At 38.5% G+C, this 15,996-nt stretch overlaps 1 protein-coding gene across 2 annotated transcripts; it reads left to right on the top strand.

Annotated features, from left to right (window-relative positions):
- The first annotated feature begins 11,495 nt into the window (after positions 1-11,495).
- On the top strand, positions 11,496-14,622 carry LOC131335931 (cinnamoyl-CoA reductase CAD2-like). Of its 2 annotated transcripts, none has more exons than XM_058371498.1 (2): positions 11,496-11,666; positions 13,757-14,067. In XM_058371498.1, the coding sequence occupies exons 1-2, from the start codon at positions 11,549-11,551 to the stop codon at positions 14,050-14,052; spliced, it is 414 nt and encodes a 137-aa protein (XP_058227481.1). In that variant the 5' UTR covers positions 11,496-11,548; the 3' UTR covers positions 14,053-14,067. The 2 variants fall into 2 exon arrangements, with proteins under 2 accessions (XP_058227481.1, XP_058227482.1); XM_058371499.1 differs by lacking the exon at positions 11,496-11,666 and adding an exon at positions 13,126-13,429 and having other exon boundaries at positions 13,757-14,622.
- Positions 14,623-15,996: the final 1,374 nt, after the last annotated feature.

The raw sequence follows: 15,996 nt of genomic DNA, 5'->3' as shown, positions 1-15,996 counted from the left end.
TTACCGTGTTTTATTTGAAGAGCATATTATTCCCATGTGAAATATGTAACCTTGGTATGTCGTAATTCTCACTGAATTGGTTTTGTTTTTATGAAACCCTTTCAGGAAATCAGGGTTAAGAGTGATACTATTGTCGAGTGATGTATTATGGTGATTGCAGTTGCCGTCATTATTCTTCAATAAACTGGATTTGGAATTTGTAATACAGGATTGTGAGACTGGTGTGTTTTAATTTCATTTGGTGACACCATCTGGCCACAGGTTTGTAATTAATGCTGTTAGGCGAATATGTATTTGATTTGCACGTAAATCAGCTCTGGAGTATTTAAATAAAATTAATGCTTCTTGTTTTGATAAAGTTTTACATACATATCTTAAGGTGAAGGCCTCGGGTGATTTTTATTTCGCTGGCCGGTCATAGATTCCACTAATATGGTCTGGGTCGTGATAATTAAACCAACGTACTAAAAGAAATCTGTTTTCTACAGTAAAACAACCAATATCATAACAAATTGATCAAAGCGTGCTAGGTACTTAGCCCTACAACATTCATCACTTATTTGTTGACATATAGTACTACTTACAAAACGCTAGTAGGAGTCGTTGACAAGTTCTGCTTATTTACTACGTACTACTCCTAGTAATTAACTTGTACTACTCCCACAAATGATCACCGTAAATGGAGCCCTGTCCACTACGGACATCCACTCGAGTTCTGCAGCCATAGTTGACTATTAATCAAATCAAACCCAACATTAGTAGTTTTCTGTTGGTACATTCCATACGTGCTCAATTGATGAGGGGTTCTACGCATCGCGAGGCAGTGGAGACCAAATTAATGCTCCATTTAACCAAACATTGTTGTCTCTCAGTGAGAATGGACAGTGAGTGAACAGAAATACTATTTCTGAAACCTTGGTGATATCTTCGTATCAAAGTTTCCAAATGACATCAGCATAAGGTTCTTGGTCTTGGTCACGCATGCAGTCTTTGATGGCATCAAGCAATTTGTCGCACACTTCCGAAAACAGAAGAGTAAATGTGGTTCCTTTGTCGATAATGAAGCCCGTTTCTTCACCGTTATCATCTATTCCGAGGAAAAAATCCTCCGAAACATTAAGTCGCACGTCTCCAACACTAATACCGTCAAGGGCATTGGAGAATACCAATTGCAATACAACGTGTGTTGACAATTGGACCACTCAAAAAGCCAGATCCTGTTACCAAAATGGTTTCAACAAACTCTTTGATCAGAGTTCGGATAATCATCATCAAAAGCCATTTCTTAGACTTTTCAGGCAGCAAATGAGACAGAGGAAAAACAAACAACGTAGGGCCCGGAGGCCGGGTGACTAATCCCAAAGATTGACTCCCTGGTGTTGCACCCAAAGCCCAGCCCGATGATTGGGACACCTGCTGTGACATCCATTGGAATTCCTTACAGAACTACATCATTTACGGTATCAATTGCCAAAGGCAACAATATCTAACATTAAAATACTACTTTTTGCCTAAAGAAACTAAAGTTAACAACCGTCAGACCCCACAGAAACCGTGGACAAAATTCCATCAGCAACATAAAAACCAAAAACCAAAAAAGAAATAAAAAACAGAAACTTAAAAACCAAGATCTTCCACCCACAAAATGTAGCCCTTATCTCCGCAACAGATTGAAGAACATATTCCACTGCAACACATTTCTCTTCATCGAGCTTTGATTGAAGAGTTTGCCCGATAAAACTATGCAAACCCCGATTTGTGCCGAAATTACTCGCGCAAAGTGTGCCTGAGATACAGTTGTTGGAAGAGTAGCAGTTTGATTGTTTAGTTGGATAAAATTTCACTTGACCTCAAATTTTTTTTTTGGCTTGGTACAAAATGGCTAGCTAGAACCCATTCCCGTTTATACTACTTCGTGGAAAACTCTAGTACAAAGATATTTTCATAATGAATAAGCTTTGAGATAATTTTAGAATTACACATGTGACTAATTCGCACAAAAAATACTAGATATTTCACAAGTATATTCTAAAGCTAGATATTTTCAGGTGCCAAAAAACTGTAGCATGCCCAGTTTGGCCAAATTAGAGTGCCAAACATAGCGTAGCATGCTCAATTTGGCTTTGGCGCCCACAAAAATGACACCCACCATTAGAGATGCTCTAAGGAAAGTGGGAGTTGGGGATGGGTTTTTTCACTCTTGCCAACTGAAGTGTCAATCTCCTACCCTACAATATAAACTGGGCAGAGGCAACTGGCGACTCCAGAAATTTGTTGCAGAGTGTTCAAAATTTACTTTAACTCTACCAGCTGATTGATGAACCAACAATATATGCGCAAAACATCATATATTAGCATGAATAGTGTGTTAAAAAAGCATAAATTCTATTCTAAAAAATATATCTACTACGCAAGAACTTTATATACACGAAATGTTTCGAATGAAAACCTCTTAAAAGGCAGACTCCCTTTTCTTGATCGAATTTTGATGATCCGAGCTGCTCAACATTTTTAGAACGTAATTTTAAGGGTATCGGCAAAATGACCAGAAAGGCTTAATTTGAGCAGTTTTTTATTGAACCGTTCAATAAAAAACTGTTTGGATGAAGCCCTTTCCGGTCATTTTTTTTTGCTGATTTATCATGGGTACCCTTAAAATCACGTTCTGATCACATTGAGTGGCTCGGATCATCGAAATTCAATCAGAAAATGGTAGAAAAATATGTCACAGTACTCTCACTTGAATGCGTCTTTCGGAACCTGTACGACAAGAAGTTGAAATTGATAGAAAAATGTCGAAGGGGAAAAAGAGCAAAGATACATGGAATGGTGGAAGAGTCAAAATGCCTTGTTTGGATAACATTTTGAAAAAAGTTATTCACCTCAAAAAACACTCATTGCCCTTACTTTCAATCATTACTTTCTCCTTTCTCGAATCATTATTCTCATTTCTATCTCATCTCTCTAATCATTATTCTCATTTTCTCTATATCTCTCCTCACTCATATCTTCAATCATTACTTTATTTTCTCTCTACACTAATTATTCAAAAATCAAATTCAAAAATTTTCAAAACACCATCCAAACAAGGCACAAACTTTGACCTTACTAACCAAACGGAACCAAATCGAGTCTTGAATCCCAATCAAATGCATTTTAATTTTTTCGTTCCAACACAAACAGTAGTGTACATGGTTAGAATCTTCAAAGCATCCCATTGATGCTCTCTTATTTAATTACTCCCTCCGTCCTTTTTTAAGTGTCCTACTTCGTAATTCCAACTTATTAAAAAGACATCATCATTATACCTTTCACATCAACTTTTTCCTCCACTTTCCCTACTTACCCATCATCATTACACTTTCACTCACTAACTTTTCAAAATGGAATCTACTTTTAGGGATAAAATAGACAATGCACCAACTTTTACCCACTAACTTTACAAAATGGACACTTATTAAGGAACAGCCCAAAATGGAATATTGGACTCCAAATAAGGGACGGAGGGAGTACTACCTTTTATGTTAAACTCTATTAGCTCGATCGAGAACAAAGCACGGCAGTTTTCTCGTCTCCATCATCCTCCGTCGTCACGGTGGTTCTACTACTACTTTCATGATCATCGGTGGTTTCCGTCCCCGCGGCCCTCGATTTCAATAAATGCGTGGCGCTCCAGTTTGCTCCTCCGCCTCCTCCCACCGACAACCCTGAGGCCAGGGGCGGACCCACCGTGCCCCCCACACCTTTTATAAACAAAAAATTGTCGATTTTATATGTATATATATTATATATGCTACATTGCATAAGATGTTAAAAATTGAGACAAATTTTTATGGATTATTGATTAGTCTCAATGAAAAGAATTGGAAATATATATATACACACACACACACACACACACACTCTTTTACCTTAATATTTTTTAAAATATTTAAGATAAAGTCCAAAAAGTCAAGATATTTAAAAAATATTAGGGTAAAAGTCAAAATTTTTTACTTTTTCGATTTCTCTCGTCGAGACGAATTAATAATTCACAAAAATTTATCGCAAAACGAACAATCACACACACAAGAAAAATTGAATAAGAACAAAACAAAAAATGTTCAAAAATTCCAAAAAAAAACTCTTAGTAGAACTCAGCCTTTGTCTAGCATCCAAATATGTTCCCTGAGGGGGGAAAATGCGGGCCCTTGCTACGGAATAATTTTAAGGAAATTTATATAAATGGTTCTTCTAGATTCATTCGAGGCTTATTTTTGTTCTCCAAGCATTAATTATAACTCTTTTGACCTTCAAGTTTAATTTTCGTACCAAATTTGTTCAATTAATAACTTCTGTGAGCCAAACTGGACGAAAAAAATCTGAATGATGGCAGTTTGGACGTTGCAGTTCGTACCAAGTTGGTCCAATTGATAACGTCTGCCCTCAATCTAATTTTTTCCATCTAGTTTGGCTGACAGACGTTATCAATTGGACCAACTTGGTATGAAACCAAACTTGAAGGTCAAAAGAGTTGCAATTGATACTTGAAGGACGGAAATGAGACTCGGGTGAAATTAGGAGAACCATTTCTATAAGATTCTCATAAGTACTTATTTTTAAACTTAAAAAAAATGAGCTTACGAAAATAATTTTTCAATTTTTTTTGCAAGGTTTGATAGATCTTATCGATATCTATCAAATAAGATTCATATTGCATGTTTTTTAATTTTAGTAAATCTATCATTTTTAAGTTTTAAAATTACAAATAAGTATTTATTTTTTCAGTGAACTTACTGGAACACCACCTAAGAGCAAGTACACCAGCTTAGAAAAAAAAATAGCTAGAATACCTAATAAATTCATTTTAGCTATTCATTTTTCAATAGAAACTATAGCAACACTAGTTATTTCTCCTATTTGTCTTTAAACAATTAACTTGTTCCATTGTTTCTTGGAGGAGAGAGAAGAGCATTTACTTGGTTTGGTTTGTTGGAAGAGAGAGAAGAGATAGATGTATGAGAGAGAAAATATTTTTTTATGTTTACATTTGATACAGTCATTAGGTACTTAGTGTGGGCATACGCTCCGAAATTTTCAATTTCCGTCTAAGAAAATCGGGTGCGCCCTTTTTTTTTTGGGAAGCGTGGCGAAACGCTTACAATTCAGAGTCGCTACTCGGGTTTCGCGGTGAAACATCCAAGGAACCGAACTTGAAACGCTTGTCACATTGTTTGATTTTGAAAAGGCGTAGATTGGTCCGTCGTCACCTTTGATATCTGAGGTTCGGGAGCCAGGTTACGAGAGAGGAAGGGTTTTATGGCACCCCTTTCGCCCAATCCGAGGATCGGTCTCTACTCAGGCATTTTGTAAAACATTTGCGCTTTTCTCTCATTAATCATTTTCGGCCAATTAGGACGGGAGAACAGTTAAAGGGAGATTAAAACTGTGACAAGTTGCAGTTATGTGACAACATGTGATGGATGCTTGATCTAAACAGGTATAATAGATTGAGAACAAGCACCTGCGAGCATTTTAAACAAACTGAAACATGCTGTCCCAGAACGAGGCACCCAAGAGGAAGCTGTATGCACTGGCCAGGCCACTGCATGCAGAGACGACTTGCGTGCGCCACCGGTATACTGGCGTGTGCCGGTAAATCTAAACTCACAGCTCCTGCTTCTCAACCTTTTGGGCACTGGAAGGACTAGTATACACCCAGGACAAACCACGCAGTCAATATAGCAGAATAAATACAGTTACAAACAACAGAGATGATTTTTAGAGCAATGAAATGAATAGAACACTCCATAAACAGTGTGGGGAACATGAACAATGGCCAAGGCCTAACTGCCAAGCAAGAGCCAGCCACTGGATCCATTGAAACTGTCGTACGCCAGTCCATAGACCCCGTACGCCAGTTACACTACTTGGTCAGTGCTTGGCTTTGCATGATCTGGGCTCTGGAACATGACCAGAAAGATTCCAGAGGCCTTAAAATGGAAATAACAGATAAGAAGCTACACAGTTCTAAAATACATAAAGCAATAAACTGGTTCTTATCATGCTGAAAGGTGATAAAGTAAAATGAAAGCGGAAAAATGGATGATCGATGATCCCCACGCCAGTGCTGCACGTATCACCATTACTGGCGTATGGCTTATCACTACCGACGTGCGCCATTGACTACCACACGCGATCCTTGAAATGCTACCAGCTTTAGGGTCAGGACTGGTATTGATTACCAACCTTGACCCTGCTGACATCCCTCAGGGGTCAAGACAGGTTACAGAGCAATAGGTGGTATACCTTTTATTGGCCTTTGATGGAAGGTTTGAGCTTTGAACTTGAAGTTTGAAGGATGGATGATGAGTATAGGGGTGGGATGAGTGTATGGAAGAGGGTTGGCTTTCTCTTTCAACTGATGGGAGAAGAAAGAGTGCAAGAAGAAGGAGAGAGAGGGCTTTAATGCCCTTTAGGAGTCTTAACCTTGTGAACCCCTTGCATATAAATGCAAGGGGGTATTTATAGGCCAGGAGTGGACTAAGGAGAGGGCTGATCAGTTGGGTTAAGGGTTGGTTAGGTTAGGAAGAGAGCTTCCCATGCATTAAATGCATGGGACTTGGATTGAAAGGTGGTGTAGGAGAGAGGGGGAGCCAGTTGCACAAGGGTAATCATCAGGTGACTGTAGACTACGTCAGGGTGGCCACAAAAGTCTCGAGCACGTGGTTGAATAGTGATATTTGATCAGTCCATAGACCCCGTACGTCAGTTACACTACTTGGTCAGTGCTTTGCTTTGCATGATCTGGGCTCTGGAACATGACCAGAAAGATTCCAGAGGCCTTAAAATGGAAATAACAGATAAGAAGCTACACAGTTCTAAAATACATAAAGCAATAAACTGGTTCTTATCATGCTGAAAGGTGATAAAGTAAAATGAAAGCGGAAAAATGGATGATCAATGATCCCCACGCCAGTGCTGCACGTATCACCATTACTGGCGTATGGCTTATCACTACCGACGTGCGCCATTGACTACCACACACGATCCTTGAAATGCTACCAGCTTTAGGGTCAGGACTGGTATTGATTACCAATCTTGACCCTGCTGGCATCCCTCAGGGGTCAGAACAGGTTACAGAGCAATAGGTGGTATACCTTTTATTGGCCTTTGATGGAAGGTTTGAGCTTTGAACTTGAAGTTTGAAGGATGGATGATGAGTATAGGGGTGGGATGAGTGTATGGAAGAGGGTTGGCTTTCTCTTTCAACTGATGGGAGAAGAAAGAGTGCAAGAAGAAGGAGAGAGAGGGCTTTAATGCTCTTTAGGAGTCTTAACCTTGTGAACCCCTTGCATATAAATGCAAGGGGGGTATTTATAGGCTAGGAGTGGACTAAGGAAAGGGCTAATCAGTTGGGTTAAGGGTTGGCTAGGTTAGGAAGAGAGCCTCCCATGCATTAAATGCATGAGACTTGGATTGAAAGGTGGTGTAGGAGAGAGGGGGAGCCGGCTGCACAAGGGTAATCATCAGGTGACTGTAGACTACGTCAGGGTGGCCACAAAAGTTTCGAGCACGTGGTTGAATAGTGATATTTGACCGATTTTGACTGGCGTACGCCCAAACTGTACCTGCGTGCGCAGGTTAGAATTGAGTCAACGGTCGATGACTGACACGTGGCAGTCGACCGGCACACGCCAAAAAAGTACTGGCGTAAGCAAGTATGATTTTGCTGAGGCCTTTTGGTTCTGGCTTGAAGGGTCTGGGCAGGGCTTGACAAAGGTTTGAATGCGGTTTAAGACGCTCAAAACTCAAACATACCATTAGCCTCGGTGTGTTCTTGACCGTAATCATCATTGGGGAATCAAAACCCGTAAGTGTACCGGTCTGAACAGTCCAAAATAGGGTGTCTACACTTAGAGCAAATTTACCAGTCATTTGCTAAAAAAACTCTTGAACAATGCATATTTTTTATTTTACCTACTCATATTTTTTTAACACTACACCAATATAATTTATTTTATCTATTCTTTATTAAAATATTAATAAAGAAAGAGAGAGTTAGAGAGTGAGAGAGAGAGGAAACAAAAAAAAAAAGATTGCTTATGAATAGTTGTTAGCTATTTTTGGCTCAGAACTGTAGATGGAGGCAAATTGCCTCCCTCTTTAGCTACTCTGCTGTTCGGGTACATTTTCCCCTTTTGTGAGATAAAATGACTATAAAGCTACTTTGAAGTAGCTGGTAAGAGCAAGTTTACTAGCTTATGTAAACACTCAAAATTAACTATTTTACCTATGCAAAGTGAAAAAACCCTCATGCAGCAGATTAGGTAAATCAAATGAGAGAATACCTCCAGCTACAATACATAGGTATATTTAACTAACAACTGTTCATGAGCAAAATCATTTAATACTATTATTTCCCAAACTTTTCCCTTCTCCCCTCTGTTCTTTTCTTGAAAAAGAAAAAGAGAAAAGAAAAAAAAAGTATTTTATTAGAGAATATGTAAAATAGATAATATTGGTGCACTGTTGAAAGAGATGCGAGTAGATAAAATGAAAAAAGTGTACTGTTCACCAACGTTTTTGGCTATGTACTGGTGGTGTACACCAGGTTAATTAATAGTCATTTTTAGCTATTTTTTTAGGGAAATGATATTGACACTCTAAAAATTGATGCAAACACTCCAAAAATAAAACAAAATGGCTTTGAAATTACACTGATTTTAGAGTGCCTACATCAATTTTTAGAGTGCCAATATCATTTTCCATTTTCTATAGAAAAATTGAAAAACTCAGCTGCACTGGAATAGGTAAAAGGTTAGCTAAAGGCTATGCAACCTTAATGCTTCGGTATTTTCCCGGAGCAACTACTCACTAGGTAAGCCTTTATATATTGTTTTCCATCAACAATTTTCTTCTCTCTCCTAGTTTCTCTTTTTCTTCACTCCTGATTTTCTGATATTTTAATGTATAGAGAGAAAGTGATAGAGAGTTTGGTGAAGGATGAGAGCAAAATTGGATAGGTTTAATAGAAATTGTAACTTTTTCACTGGGTAGTTTTGCTATCATTGGTGTACATGTTCTTAGAGCATGTTTACCAGAGTAGGTATTTACATGGTTTTAGGTAAAATAGAGAACAAAAATGAAAAAAATGTACTACACTAGGTAAACAAGGAAGGAAAAATAACTTTGTCAGAGTATGTACATCAATGAAAATGTAAAAATGCTGATCAACAGTGCACTTTTTTCGTTTCACCTACTTACAAATCTCTCAACACTACACCAATACTATCTATTTTACCTAACTCCACTTAAAATATATATTTTTCACATTTTTTATTATCCTTATTGTTTAAAGAGAGGAGAAAGAAAAGAGGAAAGAGAGAAAGAAATAATAAAAAAAGAAATGAGTATGAATATTGCATAGGTAAAAATAGAGAACAACTATTCATAAATGCATTTTAGCTCCTCTTTTAGCTCATCTAGTGTAGACTATTTTTTTATGTTTCTCTTAGGTAAAATAATAAAAAAATGTATTTAAGCTCATCTAGTATACTTTGTAGACACCCCAATTCGGACCTCGAAGGATCTTTGAATGTCCCGATGATAAAATAAAGGAAACGATACATTTGCGAGTTTGAATAAAAGACTCTCTCAACCCAAGAGCTCAAGAGCCTAAAATAAGTCCAAAAGCCCGGAACTGGATTTTTACTACCGCACGACACATCTCTACACCGCACGACATAATGAATTTCATTAAACCGCACGAGGTTATGAGGTCAACCGCACGACATTTTGGATAAAGTTCTGACCGGCTCAGCTCGCTATCGGCCACATCCACTTGAGCCACAACTACAAATTGGCTAAGCTGAAAAAGCACTTCAAGCCCGCCCAGAAAATACATTCCCTATTTTGAATTCAAAATCCTCGGTCTTGTCTATAAATACACTCCTGCACTCAAGAGAAAGGGGCCCTGAAATTCTCTTTCTCTCTCATCATGCTTTCACACCCACTTCTCACTCGTAAACTTTGAGAATGTTGCTCTAAAGACATTCTCTAGGTACTTTCTTTCTCAAAACACCCCATTTTTCTTCTCACCATCAAAGCTAGTCTTTTACTAATTTTAAGATCTCACCCATCAAAACAACCAACAACCTTTCATACCCACATTCGTCATATCTCATCCAATCTCATCCACATTCATCCATCATTAATTCGCCTTTGTTCAAGCTTAAGATCAAAGGTAAAAACCAAGTTTCCTTGGGTTAGGCTCAGTTCTGACCCTGAGGGAATTTTTCTGTAGTTAAACTCACCTCCTTTTGGTAAAATATCGACTTAAAAACTATTTTCAAAAATAAAAACAGTCACTGTGCTGGATACATCACGCCGCGCAGCGTTTTGATGCGTCGCACGGTGTATCATATCCAAACACATGGTCTTTTATCAGTTCTTGTTTATTCGTTAAGTTGTCTGGATCATGGCCATTCTTCATCAGGCCTGTTCGTATTATTGAGATATTGTCATCAGTATATTCAGAACAAGACCACATTTACAAGCCATAATTTATTTCTCAAAACATGGTTTTCTCGCTTATCTCAAGTGATCAAACACATCAAAGTTTGTTTTCTGTTTATAACTTGAAGAGAAGGGGCATTGTTCTGAAATGGGTCAGTGGTTGGGTATTTTCTGATATTTCAAAGAGGTCACACATGGGATATCAAACAATCCAAATCGTTCATTAAATGTAAAACATTTTTTAAAGAGCCTCCGTAAAAAATTTGTTCAATCCGATACCTATAGGTGCTCGATCCAATCATCTATTTTTTCATTATCCTAAAATCCGAATGAAAAGTTAGATTATTGGATCGAGTATCTATAGATATTGGATTGAGCTGATTTTTTGCGAAGACCTTTGAAAAAATGTTTTACATTTAATGAACGATTTGAATTGTTTGTGTGGGACCCATAATAGGCCCTACAAAAAATCTGTGCGTGATCTGTTTGGATTTTCTCTGTGTGAATAGCACAGTTCAAAAATCTTGTATTGCGAAACTGATGTTGATGCTCTAAAGTATTGCTTACCACAGATGCCATTTTGTCCAAATTCTCGACTTTCAAAATATATAAAGTAAGTTTCTAATGCGGACCTTCGCATTCAAGCATAGTGCGGACCTCTCTTTTTCCGATCGAATTTCGATGATCCGTGTCGCTCAATGTGTTCAGAACGTGATTTTAAGGGTACTCGCGAGAAATCAGTAAAAAAAAAAAACGGGAAGAGTTTCATCCGAGTAGTTTTTGTTTATTTTTTATTGAACGGTTCAAATAAAAACTGCTAAAATCAAGCCATTCCCGGTCTTTTTTTGCCAATTTCTCGCTGTTACAATTAAAATCACGTTATGAACACATTGAATGACTCGAATCATCAAAATTCAATCGGAAAAAGAGAGAAATGGGGTGATCCGCACTTTGCTTGGATGCGGAGTTCCGCATTAGAAGCTTACTTATATATATATTCCTGAACTCGACAATTTAGGCAGACAGAGAGAGAGAGAGAGCGAGAGAGAGGATGAGCGGAGCAGGGAAGGTAGTGTGCGTGACAGGGGCGTCGGGTTACATAGCATCATGGATAGTGAAGCTGTTGCTCGACCGTGGTTATACTGTCAAAGGCACCGTTCGCAGCCTCAGTTAGTACCTCTTATTTCACTTCCCATTTCCCGTATCTCTTTTTTCTTTTTGTTTCTTTGTGCATAACTTATCTGACAATCGTTCACTTTTGTGTTTGGATCATTTACATCTGGTTTTTCCGTTGTTTTTTTATATTATTATTATTTATAACTCGAGTGTCCGGGCTGGCTTACGCAGACCTTGACTAATCTTGGGCCAATTCTACTGTCCACTTGTATGGAGCTATATTAAAACCAGAGCAAACCTCCGTAGAGACTGGCCCCAAAAGAGTTAATAGCACGTAGGAGGTTTTGAACTTGAGATTTCAGGAGGGAGCAAATCTTAAGTCCAGGCCTTGACCACCCGGCCAACCCCTTGGGGTTCTGGTTTTTCAGGAGTTGGGGATGGATTAGGAAATTACAGCATACCCATTTCTTTACAGTAGCTTATAACTTCCATGTCCCAGGTTCAGTTTTATTTATGGGATTGGTACTGCTAGATTTATTGGAGGGTTCCAACCTAAAATCAATTGGCAATAGATGGGTTATACTCTAGAATATATTAACCAAGCTTGGATGGCTTAGATACTTGGGTGTCTGAAATGAGCGATACGGAAACCCCCAACACCCCCCAGCCCTCCATGCAACCCAGATGCACGTGGAGGTACGAATTGAGGAGACAAGGAGATTTGACTCGGGTGATGGAGACTTGACCATGTGAGGTGAGACTACCCAAGACCTAGCTCTGATAGTATGTTAGATTTATTGGAGGGTTCTAACCTAAAACCAATGGGCAATAGGTAGAGTAGCCTTTAGAATATATTAACCAAGCTTGGGTGACTTAGATGAGTGATGTGGGATAAAGTCTAACACATTTGATATTAAGGTTTCTGAGCTTATTGAGACTGTAGTCAATATTCTTTCTTTGCCACTACTCTCTGCTTTATTTCTGGACTAATCACTTAACGTATTGTCTTATATATGATTTTTGTTCCAATTTCTTGATTTAATGCTATGACGCACTTATACTTCTAGATGAGAGTTGTATCGGTATTGTGTTGGTTTCGATATGGACATTTCTCTGATACGCGCACACATATCCGGAGGCATCCAAAATATGAAAATTGACTATTGTCGTTGTTAAAGTATCAGATGCTTTTCGGGCACGCAACACAAATTACAAATCACTTGACTATTTTCGCAGCTTCTGACCTCTCTCTCTTTCATCTTTTCTTTTTTGCTAGATCGAACAAATCTATCTCTCTCTTTCATCTTGTTTATCTCTCTCTCTCTCTCTCTCTCTCTCTCTCTCTCTCTCTCTGGTTTTGGTTTCCCACACCTCACACTACATATGCATATGCGCGCGTGTGGGTAGTCTATATAAACTCAGACAACTCAATCACATTCACAACAAACACGATTAATGTGAGTGCGAAATACCCCAACCAAGCTGGTGGATGTTGGGGGGGGGGGGGGGGGGGGGGGGGGGGGGGGGTCACAGAACCCGCAATTTACTATTACAGACATTTAATTCTTGGTAAGATGTAGTAGGTAGGGGTAGTTAACAACATGTTATTAGGGTTTTCTAAGGATTTTGAAATGGTCTTTTAGGAGATAAATTAATTGTGTTTTGGAGAAAATAGTAGGAGATCTTTCCTCTGTGTTTGATCTCTTATCTTCTAGTCTCGCTTGTTGTATCACTCCCCTCTTTATATCCCTTTTGCTGCATAGATGGATGATACCGAGGCAATTGACAACTGTGCTTCATAGAGCCTCTATGTTAGGTACTGTTAAAGCAACAAACTCATCAGATTGCTTCATCCGATGAATTCCAACCATGGGCGTGGAATTCCAACACATGTTTCTACTTCCTATTCCTATTTTTTAGTGGGCACATATACACCAGGTTGAGTCCAATTTGTGTTTTCTACTGTGTGTGTGTATGTTTGACGTCCATTTCACTAACTTACTCCCTTCCTTGTGATATTTGTGAGACCAACTCACAGCTATCTCATTTTGACTGCACACTTAGTGCCACTACACAGGATATTCTGCACATTTAACAAACATGTCCGTTCTTTTTGTTGTTATCCTATTGATACATGCTATAGGTGATCCCAAGAAGATGGACCACTTGCTTTCACTTCATGGAGCCAAGGAAAGGCTACAGCTGTTTGAAGCTAACTTAATGGAAGAAGGATCATTTGATTCAGTGGTCGATGGTTGTGAAGGTGTCTTACACACAGCATCGCCTGTTTTTCTAGAATCCAGCAATCCACAGCTTCATTATGACACTTCAAGTGGCTTTTGTTTCCATTATGAATGTGCTGGTTTGTTTCTCCATGTCATTTTAGTGATTCAAATGACTCTTATACGGTCTTGGGTAGAACTCAACCCCAAAAACTAGCTATTGAAGTAAGGGTGTCCTCACGCTTATATACTTCATATTACTTTGGTACTCAAGCCATCAGGCGATGTGGCACTTTGCTTCGCAATAACATAGTAGGAATAGGAATCATGGTATGCATTTAGATAATTAACTTTTGGTTTGAGATCCAGCCACTTTTAGAATTCAGAAATCAAGCAACATGGTAGAGGTTGAAGAAAAGGAGGCACAAAAGTTGTCCAGATTTCGCCACCATCCCTTGCCCACAACCCCACCTCCACCAAACAAAAAAAAAGAAAGAAAGGAGAAGAGAAGAAGAAACAGGAACACATTACTATGAGTCACTGATATCATGTTTCATATTTGATATAAGGATGGGGGTTAGTCAGTTTAGCTTAGAGAGTTAGATAGGTTTGTCATATGCTGATGTGGCATGGAAGTGGACAGTGCTCTCCGCGATCGGGAAAGTGGCCAGATGTGCTTTTAAGTCAAAGTCAGTTACGGAGCTGCTGTCCTGAAGTCAGTGAGCGGAAACTGCGCTCTTTCCTTCTTTGAGTTGGCTTTCCAAAATGTATATCATATCAAGGTTAGGGGTCTCTATCATGATCTTGCGAATCTCAAAATCTCAAAATTGAAAAATGAGCTCTTTCTTTTCCTCGCCCCTATCTCGTCAGGGGCGTAAGCACTTCACTCTTAGTAGTAAAATGGGCTTTAGTCTTAGGGGTGAGTGCTATATAAACAATTGATTTGTGGTAAAGAAGTTTAATGAAAACAGTTTGTTCCTTCGATTCCCCTCAATCCTAACTTCGTTTCAGTGAAGTTTTCAGTCAGCAACTTTAGTCTGAGATGTTGCTAATAAGGTTGTCAAATCATGAATTCAATCAAGAATCGAAATGGTCCTTTTACGAATCGAATAGAATCGTGAATGTCTCCGATTCGGTCATGATTTCTATAATGCATGGGAACATATGTTTATTGATTAGGGTAACCAAAATATATAGTACAAATGAAAGTTTTATGCCTAAATCAGTAAAAATCTTCTTCTAAATGATGATTGGACAATAATCTGGAGTGTTAGGTAAGCTGCTTGCCTACTTCTATTGCAACTTCCAAGAGACAAGGATTCGTGAATCCTACATATAGTTTTTTTGTAAACAAGTCTAGAACCACAAACACATTTACACAAATACTCACAACACGTGGGTTCCGCACAATACTACAAACCCTAGTGTGTGTGGGGCCCACCTATGTTGTAAGTGGTTGTGTGTTTGTGGTTCTGTTTTGTAAAAAAGAGTAAAAAGTACAAAAACAAACCCTTAGAAGGTCTATAGGGTGGTTGTATTCCCTTTATCTTTGCCATTTTCGATCCACTATCGTAATAAATCTCCCTTGCTTAGTACCTATAATACTACATGAAGAGAAACATAGACAAAAGATGGCATATAACAATACTAAAGACCTTAAGAAAATATTTTGAACCCTTTTCCAGCAACAAAATTGCAACAAATGAGTAAAAAGTGTTATGGAAATTTTAAGTGAATCTATTGATTCACTGATTCACTTATGATTCGCAGCTCCTTCCGAATCAGGCAGCCTATTCATATTGATTACCCACCAAATTGTATGATACGAATCGTGAATCGTAGGATGTCTTGGTATATCAGGATGTTTTGCAGATATCTTTAGTAGGACTGCAGTCTCATAAGTGCATTGGATTTCCCTCATTCTTTTTGGTTGCTTCTCTCATCTTCTTAACACACACACACACACACCCACCCCCAACCCCACCCACATACCTATGAAAAAGAGAGAATGGAAAAAGTTATATGAGATGGTTGATATGTACCATGTAATGATTTCCAGTTATGATCTACAATGCATCCGTGAAGTGTTTGGATGTAGTACCAGGATAATGAAATTTTCCTTTTCCGTTGTGGTAACAATGCTGGCGGTCATTAGTGTTTA

The sequence above is a fragment of the Rhododendron vialii genome, chromosome 8a, assembly GCF_030253575.1.
Source record: "Rhododendron vialii isolate Sample 1 chromosome 8a, ASM3025357v1".
Taxonomy (NCBI): Eukaryota; Viridiplantae; Streptophyta; class Magnoliopsida; order Ericales; family Ericaceae; genus Rhododendron; species Rhododendron vialii.
This window is presented reverse-complemented; position numbering and strand designations above follow the sequence as displayed.

Coding starts and splice junctions, on each gene's coding strand:
- LOC131335931 (XM_058371498.1), top strand. CDS start 11,549: ATGAGCGGAGCAGGGAAGGTAGTGTGCGTGACAGGGGCGTCGGGTTAC. Junction 11,667..13,756: donor AGGCACCGTTCGCAGCCTCA/GTTAGTACCTCT, acceptor TACATGCTATAG/GTGATCCCAAGAAGATGGAC.